Source organism: Cherax quadricarinatus, chromosome 63 (genome assembly GCF_038502225.1).
Source record: "Cherax quadricarinatus isolate ZL_2023a chromosome 63, ASM3850222v1, whole genome shotgun sequence".
Lineage (NCBI taxonomy): Eukaryota > Metazoa > Arthropoda > Malacostraca > Decapoda > Parastacidae > Cherax > Cherax quadricarinatus.
Window position 1 is genome coordinate 3,231,866 of NC_091354.1, and position 22,145 is coordinate 3,254,010.

The 22,145-nt window shown below is 41.3% G+C and overlaps 1 protein-coding gene across 7 annotated transcripts in view; it reads right to left on the reverse strand.

Moving 5' to 3' along the window:
* Herc4 (HECT and RLD domain containing E3 ubiquitin ligase 4) overlaps positions 1 to 10,445 on the reverse strand; it is a 113,080-nt gene extending 102,635 nt beyond the window's left edge. For 6 of the 7 annotated variants that reach the window (XR_011393761.1, XM_070098572.1, XM_070098571.1 and 3 more), the window contains exons 1-3: positions 10,329 to 10,445; positions 2,724 to 2,843; positions 451 to 561 (exon numbers count right to left, since the gene is read on the reverse strand). Coding sequence is in view for 6 of the 7 variants with exons in the window: in XM_070098572.1 (XP_069954673.1) it covers positions 451 to 561; positions 2,724 to 2,838 (226 nt within the window). In the remaining variant the exon portion in view is untranslated. Of the gene's footprint in view, positions 1 to 450; positions 562 to 2,723; positions 2,844 to 7,936; positions 8,071 to 10,328 lie in introns of all 7 variants that reach the window. The other variant, XM_053790422.2, reaches the window with a different exon arrangement.
* Between the last annotated feature and the right edge of the window lie 11,700 nt (positions 10,446 to 22,145).

Genomic DNA, 22,145 nt, shown 5'->3' on the forward strand with positions numbered 1-22,145 from the left:
CTTGTTTAGTCTATTACATAGGGAGTTTTTGAAATCTTACAATCAATATTTTGGCTAGACAAGGCTGAAGAGCCGTAACATATGTTAACTATGGCAGTTAGATTGGCACAGGTTATTAAGAGCCCTAATGCTCTGATTTACTGTTCATTTCAAACAGCAACCTATTGGGCAAGAACTTGGGCAGTTTTTTTTTTTAACAAACTGGTTGTCACCCACCAAGGCAGGGTGACAAAAAACACCAGTTTCACCATCACTAACACTGTCTTTCCTGAGGCTATTGAAATTAAGTATTAAATTTTAAAAGTCTGAGTATACACTAAGGAAACACTAAGTGGTAGAGTACAAGCCTAAGATGCACCATGATGAACTGGGAGTGAGAAATTAAATATCCAAGATGATCACTGTACATAAAAAAAAAAAAAAAAAGAGCATACTGAAAAAATTACAAACCTGGTTTTCTAGTAATCTTGTCTTGTCCCAGCTGACCAACTTCATTGTTACCACAGGAATATACAAGACCTTCTTCAGTCAAGATCAGGGAATGCATTAGCCCTGATGCAACTGCATATAAAAATTGAAAAAATAAATATGTTGTGTATCTTTATACGTATATGCTTCTAAACTGTTGTGTTCTGAGCACCTCTGCAAAAACAGTGATTATGTGTGAGTGAGGTGAAAGTGTTGAATGATGATGAAAGTATTTTCTTTTTGGGTCACCCTGCCTCAGTGGGAGACAGCCAACTTGTAAATAAATAAATAAAAAAAATAAATAAATAAATAGTAATCCAGCACAAAATGCCAAAATTGTAAACTGCTAATGTTAACTACATTTGTAGCATAATTCTGCAGTACATTAGAGCACATGTAACTTTTTCAAGTATTAAATAGTATATGAAACTTCTTTTCTCACAAAACAACAATTTAAAGTAAAATTATTTTTGTTTTTAACGAACTGGCCGTATCCCACCGAGTCAGGGTGACCTAAGGAAAAACTTTCATTTTTACCTTGAGGTCACCATGTATAAATTACTAAATTTAGAGAGGAAAAAACTATATAAATTTAGCAATTTAAACAAGAGAAGGGGTCAATGGCTCCTTGCTCCCAGTATTTTAGTCACTTCTTACAACACCCATGGCTTACAGAGGAAGAATTCTTTTCACCTTCCCCATGGTAAACAGTAAAAGTTAGACATTAAGTAATTTGGGCTTTGTTGAGAACTCTAAATAGTAAGAGCCCATTTACAAGCATTCCCTTTATAAGTATTCTTTAACCCAAAACTGTCCAGACCACTGAAATTAATATTGTTCTTAGTGTTAACAATTAAAAAAAAATCTGAAATGGTAGAAAATTTTTCCTATAGGTAATGACACCAAAAGTATGAAATATGACTGAAAAATATGTGGAATTATGCAAGTACAAAGTTAGTGGTCTGGGCACAATTGAGGCAAATGCAATTTCGTCCACCAAGTTCTATTCTAAGCCAATTCCAATGCTCCATTTGACCAATTTTTTTTGATAAAGCACAAGAAACCACCTATTTAACTATTAGTACTACCCTATAAAGTGCACAGAATTTGGCAATTTGGCCCATTTTACACCAAATTAAAAAAATACAATTCAAAAATAGAGTCCAAAATGAACATTATAGACATTCCTGACACAAACAACTTTCCTCTATTAACTGATCATGCCCCCTGGCCTCTCCTATATTACAGTGTCTCCAATAATATATAATATTCCTTTATTCTTTTATTAAAATATAGTCTCTCCTCACTTAGCAACGTACTCATTTAACGATGCCTCGGACTTATGATGGGCTCTCTGACCAGTATTTATACCTAAATAATGTAGATTAGAGCTGATTTCCCCTATTCTGTTTATTTCAATATACAGTACACTACTGTATAAACAATTAAAAATATACCAGAAATGTTATAAATGGTGAAAAAGTGACAATAAAATAATATGAAAGATAGTTGACACAAACCCACCACCATTATAGTATGCTCCTCACTTAGCGACGAATTTGTTTACCAACATGGTCTTAGGAATGAAACTCCATCGTTAAGCGAGGATAGACTGTATTCACTTTCCTTCTACTATCTGGATTTCCTAATCATAAAAAATATAAAATTTACCATATTTCTCAGATAATAAATTATAACCAGGAATGAATGGCCATAGCTGTGTCCCAATAACAATCAGACCAGGGGTTATAAGAGGGCCTTACCCATCCTCTGGAAAATCTCCAATATTAAAATATTTCCACTACTTTGTGCCCAATTTCAAGCTACTTCCAGTCCTGAAGCCAAGCAAAATAATCTCTATTTCAATACTTTATCTTCTATCAAATGATACCAAAAAACAGCAAATACAACCATAAAACCCATCCTAGAAAACACCTCAAAGTTGCTGTTTTAAACCACATACAAGGTCAGAGTAATAATGAAATTCTCTAAGCACTGCCATTTATCACTTTACAGATGGTATCATCTGGAAATAGCATTGGCTTGGATTGTAGCACAACCCTTAGTAGATTACTGATATAGAGGAGCATTAGTGCACAGGATGTAGCTTTGTGGTACATAAATATTTGTAGGTAGAATTTATGAGAAAATATCTGAAGTCAAATTTTGGTATCTATCAGGTAGGCAAAATTTTGCAAAGAATGCATGGCCTCTCAAACCCATATTTAAACAACTGCCAATTACAAAAAAATTACCTTGCTTGACATTCCATGATTTTGAGAAATCCATGAAGCTAGGTAGGGTGAGCTGCTCCACTTCTGGGGCTCCTACCCCCAGCTCCCCATTCACTGTCGAGCCCCAACAGTACATTGGGCCTGAAAATAATAATATATCCCTTCCATAAACAAAACTGATAAGCTGCATGCAAATCTCTCATTAATACTCTGTTGTATTTTCAAAAATTGTTGGAAATATAAACACAAATGCAGTATAATGTGATCCTTTATTGACAACGTTTCACCCACACAGTGGGCTTTTTCAAGTCACACACGGATCTACCTGGGGTTGGAAGGTACGAGAGTATTTATAGTCATGTTCAGAGTGTTGAGGTCAGGTGGAGAATGCTGCATCTGATGATCTACCGGGTGGGGTTATAGAGTCTTGGGTAGCTTGGCAGGGGTATTGGACAAGTGGTGAGTAGACCTTCTGCAGTGTTCTATGTTCTTATGTGGGATAGCGATGAAGAAGTTTCTTGGCGAGTGGTTCAGCTATGTTATAGAAGCCATTGTTCTGGTTGAAATTGTTGGTTGTAGAGATGAGCGATGATTCCAGGATTCTTCTGTATTGAGTGTTGTCTTCTGTGGCTATAAGTCTTGAGTTTCTGTAGTTAATTAAATGGTTGTGTGAATTGCGATGTTGTACACAGGCATTCCTTGTATCGTCAGTCCTGCTTGCATATTGGTGTTCTGAAATACGTGTTTCGAGGTCTCTTGATGTTTCGCCCACATATAATTTGTTGCAGTCATTACAAGGGATTATGTATACCCCTGCAGAGGATGGAGGCTTGTCCTGTCTACTACTGGTGATGTCCTTGATGGTCGTGGTTGTGGAGGTAGATACTTGGAATGATGTTTTGGCAAAGATGTTGGAAACATGTTTGGCAATGGAGTTGGTTGGGAGGACTATGTATCTCTTCTCGGCAGTGTCTTCTCTGGGTGTGTTGAAGATGTTTAATGCCTGCCGTCTGCAGTCTCTGATGAAGTGACGAGGATAGTGGAGTTTAGAAAATACTTGTTCAATTATAGTGCATTCTTCCTCAAGGAACTCATTGCTGCAGATTCTGAGTGCACGTAGGAAGAAGCCTATAATTACACCACGTTTGGTTTTGGTGTCGTGGTGAGAGTAGAAGTGGAGAAGATCGTTTTGGTTGGTGGGTTTTCAATAGACTTTAAAACGAAGTTCATGGTCAGCTTTGCAGAGCAGAACATCAAGGAAAGGAAGAGTGTTGTCGACTTCTTCTTCAAGTGTGAACTGGATTGAAGGCTCGACCTAGTTGAGCTTGTCTTGGAGAGCTTGAACGTTGAAGCGTTTAGGAGTTATGAGGAGAATGTCGTCAACATAACGGAGCCAGGTGACAGACGAAGGAATAATGGTGGAGAAACGTTCGGCTTCTAGATGTTCCATGTATAGGTTCGCCAGGACTGCACTGAGTGGCGAACCCATGGGTAGTCCAAAAGTCTGCTGAAAGAGGTGATTTTCGAAAGAGAAACACGATCTTCTCCACTTCTACTCTCACCACGACACCAAAACCAAACGTGGTGTAATTATAGGCTTCTTCCTACGTGCACTCAGAATCTGCAGCAATGAGTTCCTTGAGGAAGAATGCACTATAATTGAACAAGTATTTTCTAAACTCCACTATCCTCGTCACTTCATCAGAGACTGCAGACGGCGGGCATTAAACATCTTCAACACACCCAGAGAAGACACTGCCGAGAAGAGATACATAGTCCTCCCAACCAACTCCATTGCCAAACATGTTTCCAACATCTTTGCCAAAACATCATTCCAAGTATCTACAAATATCTGAATCCACAACCACGACCATCAAGGATCCACCAATCACCAGTAGTAGACAGGACAAGCCTCCATCCTCTGCAGGGGTATACATAATCCCTGTCATGCCTTTTCCAAATCCATAGATAGCCTTATCTAAATACTGTTCACTTATATGTTTCACTGTAAACACCTGGTCCACACACCCCCTACCTTTCCTAAAGCCTCCTTGTTCATCTGCTATCCTATTCTCCGTCTTACTCTTAATTCTTTCAATTATAACTCTACCATACACTTTACCAGGTACACTCAACAGACTTATCCCCCTATAATTTTTGCACTCTCTTTTATCCCCTTTGCCTTTATACAAAGGAACTATGCATGCTCTCTGCCAATCCCTAGGTACCTTACCCTCTTCCATACATTTATTAAATAATTGCACCAACCACTCCAAAACTATATCCCCACCTGCTTTTAACATTTCTATCTTTATCCCATCAATCCCGGCTGCCTTACCCCCTTTCATTTTACCTACTGCCTCACGAACTTCCCCCACACTCACAACTGGCTCTTCCTCACTCCTACAAGATGTTATTCCTCCTTGCCCTATACACGAAATCACAGCTTCCCTATCTTCATCAACATTTAACAATTCCTCAAAATATTCCCTCCATCTTCCCAATACCTCTAACTCTCCATTTAATAACTCTCCTCTCCTATTTTTAACTGACAAATCCATTTGTTCTCTAGGCTTCCTTAACTTGTTAATCTCACTCCAAAACTTTTTCTTATTTTCAACAAAATTTGTTGATAACAGCTCACCCACTCTCTCATTTGCTCTCTTTTTACATTGCTTCACCACTCTCTTAACCTCTCTCTTTTTCTCCATATACTCTTCCCTCCTTGCATCACTTCTACTTTGTAAAAACTTCTCATATGCTAACTTTTTCTCCCTTACTACTCTCTTTACATCATCATTCCACCAATCGCTCCTCTTCCCTCCTGCACCCACTTTCCTGTAACCACAAACTTCTGCTGAACACTCTAACACTACATTTTTAAACCTACCTGTGTAGGGCGAAACATCAAGAGACCTCGAAACACGTATTTCAGAACACCAATATGCAAGCAGGACTGACGATACAAGGAATGCCTGTGTACAACATCGCAATTCACACAACCATTTAATTAACTACAGAAACTCAAGACTTATAGCCACAGAAGACAACACTCAATACAGAAGAATCCTGGAATCATCGCTCATCTCTACAACCAACAATTTCAACCAGAACAATGGCTTCTATAACATAGCTGAACCACTCGCCAAGAAACTTCTTCATCGCTATCCCACATAAGAACATAGAACACTGCAGAAGGTCTACTCACCACTTGTCCAATACCCCTGCCAAGCTACCCAAGACTCTATAACCCCACCCGGTAGATCATCAGATGCAGCATTCTCCACCTGACCTCAACACTCTGAACATGACTATAAATACTCTCGTACCTTCCAACCCCAGGTAGATCCGTGTGTGACTTGAAAAAGCCCACTGTGTGGGTGAAACGTTGTCAATAAAGGATCACATTATACTGCATTTGTGTTTATATTTCCATTGTGTCGGTATTTTATACCATTTATTTCCATCAAAAATTGTTAAATTTCTAATAGTTGTGTGACTTGTTACTTTGTTTGTTTCATTCTTCCACAACTATTTGTGAAGAAAAAGGAAGACACCTGTTGTCCGTGTTCACCCATCAGTATAAAATGGGTATCTGGGTGTTAGCTGACTGGTGTGGGGTCACATCCTGGGACAAAACTGACTAATTTGCCTGAAATGCTCAGCATAACAAGCAGCTTTCTATATAGTAATATGTCATTGATGTCTGCCAGGCTTGTGTATCTTGTACATGTACTTGTAGAAATAAAGATAATTATATTACTATTATTAAGAAAGGAGAAGCCATATGATAATGAATATATTTTATTTCCACATCTAACAGCACACATAGAAAGTGCCTGGTTATGCACAGCCTTTCAGGAAGGAGGAGGATGATGATGATGATGATGATGACAGAAAGAATAAAGTAAAAAAGAAAGCAAGGGATGAAGAAACTTTTTAGTTTATCAACCCTGAAGGTTAGTAACCCAGGATAATCCAATTAAGCTGCTATATTTGGCTTATTCCCAATGGGGTCCTCAGGTCCTCTTCCCCAGGATGCAACCTAAAACAGTTACCTAACCCCAGATACAGTACTTACTGCTAGGTGAACAGTAACAGCAAGTTTAAGACATAACCAACATTACTACTTGTACTGGGATAGAACTCAAGGTCCTTCAGATGTGAGCTGAAGGTGCTACCACTTTTTTTTTTTTTTTTTTTTTTTTTTTTACACAGGGTTTGACAAGGTTAAGGATCCCTAGTTTTATTGACAAGCTATTTACAGGTTAAGGATTCCTAACTTTATTGGCAAGCTAAGAGCTGTTACCTACATCAGCTCATTTGAAAGCATTTTTATTGTTATGAGACATACAAGTAGGGAACAGGATGAAGTTGGAGCCATCTGTGGGCCAGCATTTTCATTTGATCAACTGACTTTATCTCGTTGACACCATTATGCTGTACAAATGTGTTCCATATTCGAGTCATCCTGGGTATATATGATCTTAGATGGAGTGATGTTCTGGAGAAGGGTACAGCCAGAGTGAAGTTGCTGCTTTCTGCCCGTCTTGTGGCATAAAAGCTTGTTTCACGCTGTCCTCGAAGTGGATCCAAGTGTGGTACTTTGACAATACTGGCCTTGTACATAACAGTAAGGCCACCCACATCCCTCCTGTGTTGAAAGCTCTGCTGAAATGACAGATCTATCCAGGATGGGTCCAGGCAAGAGATGAGACGTCTTGCTCTGTTCTCTACTCTGTCAAGCAGTCGCAGATGAGACGGGGGGCAGGCAAACTTTGCAAATGAGCTTTATTCAGGTTAAATTTACTCAGTAAATTTTCAGGGTTATTTTATCATTTGACAATGATGCATTAAACGTGAAAATAGGTACATGCACATAATAAATAATGAAGATTTAACCTAGGATAATGCGGGAAGATAATAAAGATAACTAAACCAAGATAACTAATGATTTTTTATAACTTCAGAAAAAATGGTTGTCCCTCATAAATAAACTATGTAATTCGTTTATATCAAAATTATTTTAAGACCATAAATTCTTATGAACCTTCAAGATATTTGGGATATCCTAGTCAATCATATCACTTATGTATAATAGCCACACTAGCTTACGTATAATACCTATGTGTATTACTTATTTATAATACCGTTATGTATTATGTACTGTATATTTAGCCAACTTAAATAAGAAATAATCAGTTGATAAATTGCTTGGTTGGTAATACTCTTACCTCACACAATGAGTGTCTGTGGTTTGATCCCCAGCCAGGAGGAAATGAGGGGTGTGTTTCCTTACACCTGCTGTCACTATTCACCAAGCAGTAAGCAGGTACCTGGATGTTAGTGGATTGGTGTGGGTGGCATCCTGGGGGACAAGATTGAAGGACACACTGACTTACTGAGTTATCCTGGGTGGCCAACACTCCTCACCCTGGGTTATCCTGGGTGGCTAACACTCCCACCCAGGGTTATCCTGGGTGGCTAACACTCCCTACCCTGGGTTATCCTCGGTGGCTAACACTCCCAACCCTGGGTTATCCTGGGTAGATAACACTCCCTACCCTCGGTTATCCTGGGTGGCTAACACTCCCTACCTGGGTTATTCTGGGTGGCTATCACTCCCTACCCTCGGTTATCCTGGGTGGCTAACACTCCCTACCCTTGGTTATCCTGGGTGGCTAACACTCCCTACCCTGGGTTATCCTGGGTGGCTAACACTCCCTACCCTGGGTTATCCTGGGTGGTTAACACTCCCTACCCTGGGTTATCCTGTGGCTAACACTCCCTACCCTGGGTTATCCTGGGTGGCTAACACTCCCTACCCTGGGTTATCCTGGGTGGCTAACACTCCCTACCCTGGGTTATCCTGGGTGGTTAACACTCCCTACCCTGGGTTATCCTGGGTGGCTAACACTCCCTACCCTCGGTTATAACATCAGAACATAAGAATGTAGGAACACTGCAGAAGGCCTACTGGCCCATACGAGGCAGGTCCTTATCAAAACGACATCTACCTAAAGCTACTCAAGAAATAACTCCCGTACCCCTTGACACCAATCAAACCCAGCCCCTCCCACTCATATATTTGTCCAGTCTCTTCTTAAAGCTACCCAAGGTCCTAACCTTCCCTAACACTCCCTACCCTGGGTTATCCTGGGTGGCTAACACTCCCTACCCTGGGTTATCCTGGGTGGCTAACACTCCCTACCCAGGGTTATCCTGGGTGGCTAACACTCCCTACCCTGGGTTATCCTGGGTGGCTAACACTCCCTACCCTGGGTTATCCTGGGTGGCTAACACTCCCTACCCTGGGTTATCCTCGGTGGCTAACACTCCCAACCCTGGGTTATCCTGGGTAGATAACACTCCCTACCCTCGGTTATCCTGGGTGGCTAACACTCCCTACCTGGGTTATCCTGGGTGGCTATCACTCCCTACCCTGGGTTATCCTGGCTGGCTAACACTCCCTACCCTGGGTTATCCTGGGTGGCTAACACTCCCTACCCTGGGTTATCCTGGGTGGCTAACACTCCCTACCCTGGGTTATCCTAGGTGGCTAACACTCCCTACCCTGGGTTATCCTGGGTGGCTAACACTCCCTACCCTGGGTTATCCTGGGTGGCTAACACTCCCTACCCTGGGTTATCCTGGGTGGCTAACACTCCCTACCCTGGGTTATCCTGGGTGGCTAACACTCCCTACCCTGGGTTATCCTGGGTGGCTAACACTCCCTACCCTGGGTTATCCTAGGTGGCTAACACTCCCTACCCTGGGTTATCCTGGGTGGCTAACACTCCCTACCCTGGGTTATCCTGGCTGGCTAACACTCCCTACCCTGGGTTATCCTGGGTGGCTAACACTCCCTACCCTGGGTTATCCTGGGTGGCTAACACTCCCTACCCTGGGTTATCCTGGGTGGCTAACACTCCCTACCCCGGATTATCCTGAGTGGCTAACAATCCAGGTTAAAAATCCAAACTAATATTAACTGAAAATAAGATATTACAAGGACGCCAATGGATATAAGTCACTGACCTTATGAGGGTTATCTTAGGTCATTTACTTTACTATATATGGCAGTTGAAATCGTCTGAATTTGTACCCACCTATTTGTGGTTGCAGGGGTCGATTCATAGCTCCTGGCCCCGTATAACTACGTACGTAGACCAGTACTGAACTAAGACATAACCTAGATGACCTAATGAAGTTATTACATTAAGAACAGCACATGACAGCTATTGCAACTTTACTCGGTATGAATGTCACAAGACAGACGTGATTACTGAGGTAATATATCATTTACACTCGTGGGGGAGAACGTTAAACCTGTAGGGGAAGGGGGGTCTCTTAACTGCGCCTGCAGGAATGGCAGGCAATGTGATTCGATCCAAAGGAGAACTGGTCCAATTCCCTGGATCAAGAGCCCATCATGGTCATGAAGACAGATGAGGTTAGTGAAGCTGTATAGTGAAAGATTATCCACTGGTCAAAGACCCCAATAAAAATAAGTCACTGTGTCTGACCTTTTCTTTGCTGGGTTATCCCAGGTAAATTACACACATAGCACTACGTATGATAATTGTACTTATGTATGCCTACACCTAAATATATAAATACACTCACCAAGTGAGGTGTTACAGAGACACAACACTGACACCCTCCTCCTTCAACCTCCACTTTAACACTGGACTCTTCTAGCACCTTCACTTATAATTCCTAAATTTTTGTCACAATCTTTCCAACAACTATTTAGTCTGTGTAATAAACCGTATTTTTCTTTATTTTTTTCATCTCGTCTAATTATGGTAAGACCTCATCTACTTATGTCATAAAATAAAGGTTTATTAAATAATGATTACGAATGTAGATTATTATTATTATTATTATTATTATTATTATTATCAAAGGGGAAGCGCTAAACCCGGAGGATTATACAGCGCCTGGGGGGGATGTGGAAGGCATTCAGGCTTAATTTGGGGAACTGGAGCACAGATCCAATTCTCTAAATCAAGAGCCCCTCACCAACATCAAGGAACCTTCCTTGAGGGGTACGAATGTAGAACTTTCATTATATATACATATATATATTGTATAACCTAACTCAATAATTATAATAATAATAATAATAATAATAATAATAATAATAATAATAATAATAATAATAATAATAATAATAATAATAATAATAATAATAATAATAATGGTCATTGACTTCACGTTATCATCTGAGTTTATCTGTAATTTATTCCATAAATGTTCAATATTAGATGAGGTATACCATATACATGTTTTTACATATTTTATGGAAACTGTAAGTAACGTAACCAATCATAAAGAAACTCAACATAACCCAACCTTAAATAACCTTACTCCGCCAGTGGTATACTGAGACTAGGGTGCCTTTCTTTACATTGTTACATCTTTGTACACATTCTGATGCATCTTTGTAATCATTCTGATACATCTTTATATACATCCTGATCCATCTTTATATACATTCTTATTGTAGTGCTCGTCGCTTGATTGCTAGCGTCCTCAGGTCACACATTCACGAACCGGGCTCGATCTACGGCACGAGTGGAAACATTGGGCATGTTTCCTTATACCTACTGTCCCTGTTCATGTAAGCAGTAAGTAGGTACCCGGGTGTTAGTTGAGTGGAGGGGTTGGCATCTTGGGGAACAAAACTGAGGGACCAGAGTTGAAATAAGAGACAGTCCTCTATAAACCACTGACTTTATTGGGTCATCCTGGGTGACTAACACTTCCTACCCTGGGTTATCCTGGGTGACTAACACTTCCTACCCTGGGTTATCCTGGGTGACTAACACTTCCTACCCTGGGTTATCCTGGGTGGCTAACACTTCCTACCCTGGGTTATCCTAGGTGGCTAACACTCCCTACTCTGGGTTATCCTGGGTGGCTAACACTCCCTACCCTGGGTTATCCTGGATTGCTAACACTCCCTACCCTGGCTTATCCTGGGTGGCTAACACTCCCTACCCTGGGTTATCCTGGGTGGCTATCACTCCCTACCCTGGGTTATCCTGGCTGGCTAACACTCCCTACCCTGGGTTATCCTGGCTGGCTAACACTCCCTACCCTGGGTTATCCTGGGTGGCTATCACTCCCTACCCTGGGTTATCCTGGGTGGCTAACACTCCCTACCCAGGGTTATCCTAGGTGGCTAACACTCCCTACTCTGGGTTATCCTGGGTGGCTAACACTCCCTACCCTGGGTTATCCTGGATTGCTAACACTCCCTACCCTGGGTTATCCTGGGTGGCTAACACTCCCTACCCTGGGTTATCCTGGGTGGCTATCACTCCCTACCCTGGGTTATCCTGGCTGGCTAACACTCCCTACCCTGGGTTATCCTGGCTGGCTAACACTCCCTACTCTGGGTTATCCTGGGTGGCTATCACTCCCTACCCTGGGTTATCCTGGGTGGCTAACGCTCCCTACCCTGGGTTATCCTGGGTGGCTAACACTCCCTACCCTGGGTTATCCTAGGTGGCTAACACTCCCTACTCTGGGTTATCCTGGGTGGCTAACACTCCCTACCCTGGGTTATCCTGGGTGGCTAACACTCCCTACTCTGGGTTATCCTGGGTGGCTAGCACTCCCTACTCTGGGTTATCCTGGGTGACTAACACTCCCTACCCTGGGTTATCCTTTATGACCATCACTTCCTACCCTGGGTTATCCTGGGTGGCTATTATTATTATTATAATCAAAAAGAAGCGCTAAGCCACAAGGGCTATCCTGGGTGGCTAACACTCCCTACTCTGGGTTATCCTGGGTGATTAACACTCCCTACCCTGGGTTATCCTGGGTGACTAACACTCCTACCCTGGGTTATCCTGGGTGGCTAAGACTCCCTACCCTGGGTTATCCTGGGTGGCTAAGACTCCTACCCTGGGTTATCCTGGGTGACTAACACTCCCTACCCTGGGTTATCCTGGGTGGCTAAGACTCCTACCCTGGGTTATCCTGGGTGACTAATACTCCCTACCCTGGGTTATCCTGGGTGGCTAAGATTCCCTACCCTGGGTTATCCTGGGTGGCTAAGACTCCTACCCTGGGTTATCCTGGGTGACTAACACTTCCCCGGGTTAAAAATCCCAACAAATCGTATCTTATCTCCTTGCCAGAAATACTCAGCATGCCAGCTAGGTCTGTAATAGTTGCATCATCATGTACCTGTAGAAATAAAAAAATATTATTATTACTATTATTATTATTATTATTATTATTATTATTATTATTATTATTATTATTTTGTTTATATTATGATGTATCTTTGTTTACATTCTGATGCGCGTATTTGTTTACATTCTGATGCATTTTTGTTTACATTCTGATGCATATTTGTTTACATTCTGATGCATATTTGTTTACATTCTGATGCATATTTGTTTACATTCTGATGCGCGTATTTGTTTACATTCTGATGCATATTTGTTTACATTCTGATGCATATTTGTTTACATTCTGATGCATATTTGTTTACATTCTGATGCATATTTGTTTACATTCTGATGCATATTTGTTTACATTCTGATGCATATTTGTTTACATTCTGATGCATATTTGTTTACATTCTGATGCATGTTTGTTTACATTATGATGCATATTTGTTTACATTCTGATGCATGTTTGTTTACATTCTGATGCATGTTTGTTTACATCCTCATACATCGTTGTTTACATTGATACATACCTGGAAGGTGTTCCGGGGTTCAACGCCCCCGCGGCCCGGTCCATGACCAGTAAGTAAGTTTATTCAGGTATACACAAATACAGTTACATAGAATTATCATACATAGCAGCATATGTGTAGAGAACCTGGGATAACCCAAAAAAGTCAGACAGAGTGACTTATTTCCATTGGGGTCCTTTTACCTTATTATTATAATATAAAGGTTATAATATTTTCTTATTATTCTACAATGAAGATAACATCTTATTATCATACTAAAAAGACTATCTACTACACGAGGGTCATTAGACTATCTACAATACGAGGGTCATTACTAGGAATAAGGTAAAATTTACACGTATGTTAGCTAAAAAAATAGAAAATCATTTCCCTCCCTTTCTGTAGCTACATCCATCAGACCACCTTTTGGCAGTCTTCTTGAACTGGTTCATGCTATGACTGGCTTTGACATGTGCAGGCAGTCTGTTCCATTTCTTTATTGCTGTACAATAAAAGGTGTTTGAAGCCTGGCCACTGACCGTGGGTACTACAAAGTTGTGCTCCCTCCCCCTAGTACTATGATTGCTTTGGTTCCCAACCTTGACAAAATTGACAGTAAGATATTCTGGACACTGTGAGCAATTTTATAAACATGATTTAGCTTCAGTTGTTTTATTCTGTCTTCAACATTCAGCATATCCAACTGCTGTAATTCATCCTGGCCTACATGTTCTCTTGGTCCCAGTCCCAGGATGAATCTTACGATTTTGTTCTGGGTGATTTGCAGTCTATCTTTCAGTTTTTTTTGTCAAGGCAGAGTACCATGAAGAGCAAGCGTAATCCATATGGCATTGTATAAGGGCTAGACATAGGGTCCTGCGAGCCTCAGTAGGTAGACACTGTGCTTGTCTATACAGGAACTTCAGTCTGGCATTCGCTTTCTTTACTACATTGTTCCCTATCAATTCTCCTGACATGCATGGGTCAAAGGGGATTCCCAGATATTTTACTGATGAAACCAAAGTGATGGGCTCCCCATTACACTGAACATTAAAATTATTTACCCTTCTCAGTTTATGTTTTGTGCCAAGGAGAATGGCTTCAGTTTTCCCGAGGTGTAATGATAGTTTGTTGTCTACTAACCATTTGCTGCAGGACTCCAGTTCCAGTGTTAAAACATTAGCAATATCTTGTGGGTCTTCACCTGACACTAACAGAGCACTGTCATCTGCGTACAGTAGGAGTTTGCACTTGACACTGATAGGCATGTCATTGACATAACATAAGAATAATAAGGGACCCAGAATACTACCTTGGGGAACTCCACATGTTATCGGCAGAGGTTTTGATTCCGTTTTGTTGATTTTGACTATTTGTCTCCTGTTGCTAAGGTAGGACTTAAACCAGTCTACAGAACCTATACCTGGAGTTTACCTGGAGAGAGTTTCGGGGATCAACGCCCCCGCGGCCCGGTCTGTGACCAGGCCTCCTGGTGGATCAGCGCCTGATCAACCAGGCTGTTGCTGCTGGCTGCACGCAAACCAACGTACGAGCCACAGCCCGGCTGATCAGGAACTGACTTTAGGTGCTTGTCCAGTGCCAGCTTGAAGACTGCCAGGGGTCTGTTGGTAATCCCCCTTATGTGTGCTGGGAGGCAGTTGAACAGTCTCGGGCCCCTGACACTTATTGTATGGTCTCTTAACGTGCTAGTGACACCCCTGCTTTTCATTGGGGGGATGGTGCATCGTCTGCCAAGTCTTTTGCTTTCGTAGTGAGTGATTTTCGTGTGCAAGTTCGGTACTAGTCCCTCTAGGATTTTCCAGGTGTATATAATCATGTATCTCTCCCTCCTGCGTTCCAGGGAATACAGGTTTAGAAACCTCAAGCGCTCCCAGTAATTGAGGTGTTTTATCTCCGTTATGCGCGCCGTGAAAGTTCTCTGTACATTTTCTAGGTCGGCAATTTCACCTGCCTTGAAAGGTGCTGTTAGAGTGCAACAATATTCCAGCCTAGATAGAACAAGTGACCTGAAGAGTGTCATCATGGGCTTGGCCTCCCTAGTTTTGAAGGTTCTCATTATCCATCCTGTCATTTTTCTAGCAGATGCGATTGATACAATGTTATGGTCCTTGAAGGTGAGATCCTCCGACATAATCACTCCCAGGTCTTTGACGTTGGTGTTTCGCTCTATTTTGTGGCCAGAATTTGTTTTGTACTCTGATGAAGATTTAATTTCCTCATGTTTACCATATCTGAGTAATTGAAATTTCTCATCGTTGAACTTCATATTGTTTTCTGCAGCCCACTGAAAGATTTGGTTGATGTCCGCCTGGAGCCTTGCAGTGTCTGCAATGGAAGACACTGTCATGCAGATTCGGGTGTCATCTGCAAAGGAAGACACGGTGCTGTGGCTGACATCCTTGTCTATGTCGGATATGAGGATGAGGAACAAGATGGGAGCTAGTACTGTGCCTTGTGGAACAGAGCTTTTCACCGTAGCTGCCTCGGACTTTACTCTGTTGACGACTACTCTCTGTGTTCTGTTAGTGAGGAAATTATAGATCCATCGACCGACTTTTCCTGTTATTCCTTTAGCGCGCATTTTGTGCGCTATTACGCCATGGTCACACTTGTCGAAGGCTTTTGAGTCTGTATATATTACATCTGCATTCTGACATTTTGTCTTCTAGTGCATTTAGGACCTTGTCGTAGTGATCCAGTAGTTGAGACAGACAGGAGCGACCTGTTCTAAACCCATGTTGCCCTGGGTTGTGTAACTGATGGGTTTCTAGATGGGTGGTGATCTTGCTTCTTAGGACCCTTTCAAAGATTTTTATGATATGGGATGTTAGTGCTATTGGTCTGTAGTTCTTTGCTGTTGCTTTACTGCCCCCTTTGTGGAGTGGGGCTATGTCTGTTGTTTTTAGTAACTGAGGGACGACCCCCTGTGTCCAAAGTCTGTATATATTACATCTGCATTCTTTTTGTCTTCTAGTGCATTTAGGACCTTGTCGTAGTGATCCAGTAGTTGAGACAGACAGGAGCGACCTGTTCTAAACCCATGTTGCCCTGGGTTGTGTAACTGATGGGTTTCTAGATGGGTGGTGATCTTGCTTCTTAGGACCCTTTCAAAGATTTTTATGATATGGGATGTTAGTGCTATTGGTCTGTAGTTCTTTGCTGTTGCTTTACTGCCCCCTTTGTGGAGTGGGGCTATGTCTGTTGTTTTTAGTAACTGAGGGACGACCCCCGTGTCCATGCTCCCTCTCCATAGGATGGAAAAGGCTCGTGATAGGGGCTTCTTGCAGTTCTTGATGAACACAGAGTTCCATGAGTCTGGCCCTGGGGCAGAGTGCATGGGCATGTCATTTATCGCCTGTTCGAAGTCATTTGGCGTCAGGATAACTTATGTTCGGATAGGCTTGTGTTAATCAAATTTTGTGGCTCTCTCATAAAAAATTCATTTTGATCTTCGACTCTCAGTCTGGTTAGCGGCTTGCTAAAAACTGAGTCATATTGGGACTTGAGTAGCTCACTCATTTCCTTGTTGTCATCTGTGTAGGACCCATCTTGTTTAAGTAGGGGCCCAATACTGGACGTTGTTCTCGATTTTGATTTGGCATAGGAGAAGAAATACTTTGGATTTCTTTCGATTTCATTTATGGCTTTTAGTTCTTCCCGCGATTCCTGACTCCTAAAGGATTCTTTTAGCTTAAGTTCGATGCTTGCTATTTCTCTGACCAGTGTCTCCCTGCGCATTTCAGATATATTGACCTCTTTTAGCCGCTCTGTTATTCTTTTCCGTCGCCTGTAAAGGGAGCGCCTGTCTCTTTCTATTTTACATCTACTCCTCCTTTTTCTTAGAGGAATAAGCCTTGTGCATACATCGAGTGCCACCGAGTTAATCTGTTCTAGGCATAAGTTTGGGTCTGTGTTGCTTAGTATATCTTCCCAGCTTATATCGGTTAGGACTTGGTTTACTTGGTCCCACTTTATGTTTTTGTTATTGAAGTTGAATTTGGTGAATGCTCCCTCGTGACTAGTCTCATTTTGTCGGTCTGGGGCTCCACGCATACATGTCTGAACCTCAATTATGTTGTGATCTGAGTATATTGTTTTTGATATGGTGACATTTCTTATCAGATCATCATTGTTAGTGAAGATGAGGTCTAGTGTATTCTCCAGTCTAGTAGGCTCTATTATTTGCTGGTTTAAATTGAATTTTGTGCAGAGATTTAAAAGCTCGTGTGAGTGTGAGTTTTCATCAGAGCTGCCTCCTGGTGTTATTACTGCAACAATATTATTTGCTATATTCCTCCATTTTAGGTGCCTTAAGTTGAAATCCCCCAGGAGCAAGATGTTGGGTGCAGGAGCTGGAAGATTTTCCAGACAGTGGTCAATTTTTAACAGCTGTTCCTGGAATTGCTGGGATGTTGCATCCGGAGGCTTGTAGACTACCACAATGACTAGGTTTTGGTTCTCGACCTTTACTGCTAAAACTTCCACTACGTCATTTGAGGCATTAAGCAGTTCTGTGCAAACAAGTGACTCTGCAATGTACAGGCCAACCCCCCCCCTTTTGCCTGTTCACTCTGTCACATCTGTATAGGTTGTAACCTGGGATCCATATTTCGTTGTCCAAGTGATCCTTTATGTGGGTCTCAGTGAAAGCCGCGAACATTGCCTTTGCCTCTGCAAGCAGTCCACGGATGAAAGGTATTTTGTTGTTTGTTGCTGGCTTTAGACCCTGTATATTTGCAAAGAAGAATGTTATCGGACTGGTGGTATTGTTGGTACTGGGGGGGGATTTTTTTTCCGGCATTAGTATCTGTATCTGTTGGTTTGGAGTGGAGGCCATCGACTGTGGTTCCACTCCAGGAATGACTGGATTTGGTGTACGATTTCTGCCATTTCCTACATAATATATTGTGGTTGACAGTATCGAAGACCTTTTGCAGGTCTAAGGTTACCATACCTATGAGGTTCCCCTTTGACATTTCAGTTCTCAGGTAATCCATCAGATTAATAAGGGAGGTGTCGGTTGAGTAGGTTCTTCTAAAGCCCGATTGATAGCTATGGAGAATGTTGTTGTCATTAAGGTACTTAACTACTTGAGAGTACACCGCCCTCTCTAGAATTTTAGATATACTGAGTATACTAACAGGCCTATAGTTGCTTACATCAGACCTACTATTTTTCTTGAAGATAGGAGTAACTCTGGCCTCCTTGAACCCCTCCGGTACGGTATTAGTGGTGATTGATAGATTTATTATGTGAGCAACAGGGATTGACAGTTCAGAAGCACCATCTTTTAGGAACTTAGACGGGATGTTATCCGGGCCAGTGCTCTTAGTTGGGTTTAACCTGCTTAGTTCTTTTTGAGTAAAGTCATGAGATACACTTACTAGTTGACAACTGTTTGGGGTTACTCCTTTATTGGTATAGTATGTTTGAAACTTATCAGAGTCTGTGTTAAAGGTATTTGATGCAGCTGGTAGTTTACTTACTAGTGTTGATGCAACAGATGTGTAGTAGGAATTAAAGCAATTTGCCACCTTAGATGTTTCGTGGCGTACCTCATTATCGATAGTGAGTACTACGTTAGACCTATCTACTGGCTTATGGCTATACCCCAACTGTTTTAGTTGTTGCCAGAGATTTCTGGGGTTATGCTTATACTCTTCAATTTTTGAACAATAGTGCTTTGCCTTTGCTCCTTTTATAAGTCTCTGTACTCTGTTCCTCACCCTTTGGAATTCATTTAGTGCTGCAATATCCTGTTTGTTTGCTTTAAATCTTTTTAGCAGCTGGTCTCTGAATTTCATATTATCTAATATCTCAGTATTCTTCCAGGGCTCAGTTCTTCGTTTAATCCTAACCTCTTTAACTGGAGCAATATTATCAAGAATGGTAGTGAACATTGTTTTGAATTTTTCCCAGGCATCGTTTACGTCCGTGCAACTTGTTATCTCTGTCCAGTCACAATTGTGTAGCCTATTTACCAGTGTTTCTTTACTGTAGTTTCTAGTTGACCTCATTTTTATTGTCCTGTGTAGGCCTATCCTATCCCTAGTGATTTTCCTGGTGCAGTAAATGATGAAATGATCACTAAGACTTGTGGTAATGACGCCAGACTGACTAATGTTCTTAGCGCGGTTACAAAGTATGTGGTCAATTAGGGTGGCTGAGAACTGTGTGATCCGGGTTGGTGTATTAATTAGTTGAGTGTAACTATTTAATCCTAGAATTTGCTTATACCTTTTGCATAGCACGTTATTTTGCTGCTGAAAACAGATATTGAAGTCTCCCAGTATTATTGTCTCGCAATTGTTTTCAAGTCCGGACAATACTCTGGAAAAGTCTTCTAAGAACTGGTCCTGGGTAGGAGGGCGGTAATTAGTTCCTACTAAGATGGGTTTGGTCTTGGGAAGCAGCACTTCAAACCTTAGAATCTCCAGTTTATTGTTATTTAAATCAGGTCTTGGGTTGTAAGCTAAGTCATTTCTAATGTAGGCACATACTCCACCACCCTTTCTGTTCCTATCTAAGCGTTTTATATTGTAACCTTCTATTTTGACCTCGTCGTCAGTCACCGTATCGTCCAACCAAGATTCAGAGATGGTTATAACTGCCGCCCTAATTTTGTTAGCTAGAATCCTAATCTCTGCCAATTTAGGAAGAAGTGATCTTGTGTTGACATGAATAAAGTGAAGGCCTGTTTTCATAAAACAATTATAATCATCAATATATGGCAATGGGTCATTAGCCTGGTTGATCAGGCTCTGATCCACCAGGAGGCCTGGTCACAGACCGGGCCGCGGGGGCGTTGACCCCCGGAACTCTCTCCAGGTAAAACTCCAGGTAAGAGCGCTACAATAAGAGCTGTGTGCCACTGTTTTTGTTTGGGTATGCGGTGTTGCCATACCTTACGGCGATAGTGATATTTACTTTTCTGGTAGGATGGCAACTGCTGGGCTTTTACTGTCCAGGGCGCTGTTATTCCATTCACCTTTTCCAGCCCCCATGACTGATTTCTTTCTTCATGGAATTGAAGAAGAAAGATAAATATAATTATGTCACTCTGTCTGACTTTTTTGGGTTATCCTAGGTTCTCTACACACATGCTGCTATGTATGATAATTCTATGTAACTGTATTTGTGTATACCTGAATAAACTTACTTACTTACTTACTTACTTAGCCTGTACCCCCCTAATGCCTGCCATTTTCACTCTTCTCTCTTTTACTCATATACAATAATATTTATTTCTCTTTTCCAGTCCCTAGTACACTTAGTATCTGCTTTAGCAATCACCACTGAATTACTAGTAAATTTTCTTCTTCAAAACCCTCTTCACTGCTCACTTTTCCCTTAACTTCACAAACCCCTTACAGTTAACCCCTTATTACACACTCCCTGGGGTGGAAGGAACGCGAGTATTTATAGTCCGGTTCAGAATGCTGAGGTCAGGTGAAGAATGCTGCATCTGATGATGTACCGAGTGGGGTTATAGAGTCTAAAAACTTGGGTAGCTTGGAAAGGAGATTGGATAAGTTTGTGAGCAGACCTTCTACAGTGTTCTTATGTGGGATAGCGATGAAGAAGTTTCTTGGCAAGTGGTTCAGCTATGTTATAGAAGCCACTATTCTGGTTGAAGTTGTCGGATATAGAAATAAGTGATGATTCCAGGATTCTTCGGTATTGAGTGTTGTCTTCTGTGGCGATAAGTCTTGAGTTTCTGCATTTGTGTTTATATTTCCATTGTGTCGGTATTTTATACCATTTATTTCCACAGTGTTGTGATATTTGAAAGTGAGATTCTCTGACATTATCACTCTTAGGTCCTTCACATTATTTTTTCGCTCTATTGTGTGGTTGGAATTTGTTTTTTACTCCGATGCAGTAAATGAATTTGTCTTCGCTGAACTTCATCTTGTTTTCTGCGGCCCATTTAAGGACTTGGTTAATGTCTACCTGAAGATTTGCAGTGTCAACGATGGATGACTTCTATACTACACGCTTTTATTGTGTGTAATAATATAATACTTGAGTTCTGACCATGACCTGAACGTCACAGTGTTATTATTATTATTATTATTATTATTATTATTATTATTATTATTATTATTAACAATATATTATATGGACTCGTGCACTTTGTTTTAGGCTAGACTGAATTATTAAAGGTCAGTTCCTTCACACTACGACCTTAACATTATTTTTTATTATAAGTTCCTCTCCTCTCTCTCTCTCTCTCTCTCTCTCTCTCTCTCTCAGTCTCTCTCTCTCTCTCTCTCTCTCTCCCTCTCTCTCTCTCTCTCTCTCTCTCTCTCTCTCTCTCTCTCTCTCTCTCTCTCTCTCTCTCTCTCTCTCTCTCTCTCCAAAAATATACATAAGTTATTGGAAGAATCTGAACCCGGTGGACACGTGCGAGCGGTCACGAATCTTCATCCACGACTACATTTAACATTGAGGAAAATAGACATTAACATTTCAACCTCATTATTATGTTAATAATTAATTGTGTTAATTTTTATATAAGTCTATTTTATGTTGAGGTTGGTAATCCTGCTACGGGGAACAGCTGATTTCTGACATTCGTAAATTCCTCAAAGTTAAAATTTCAAGGGAATTAAGATAAGAATATTTTACACCTGGTATATTTTCAGGTGCAAAAATATTGTTTATGTATGTGAAGATTGTGGACAGTGATAATAGCTAGGGAGGGGAGGATTTTA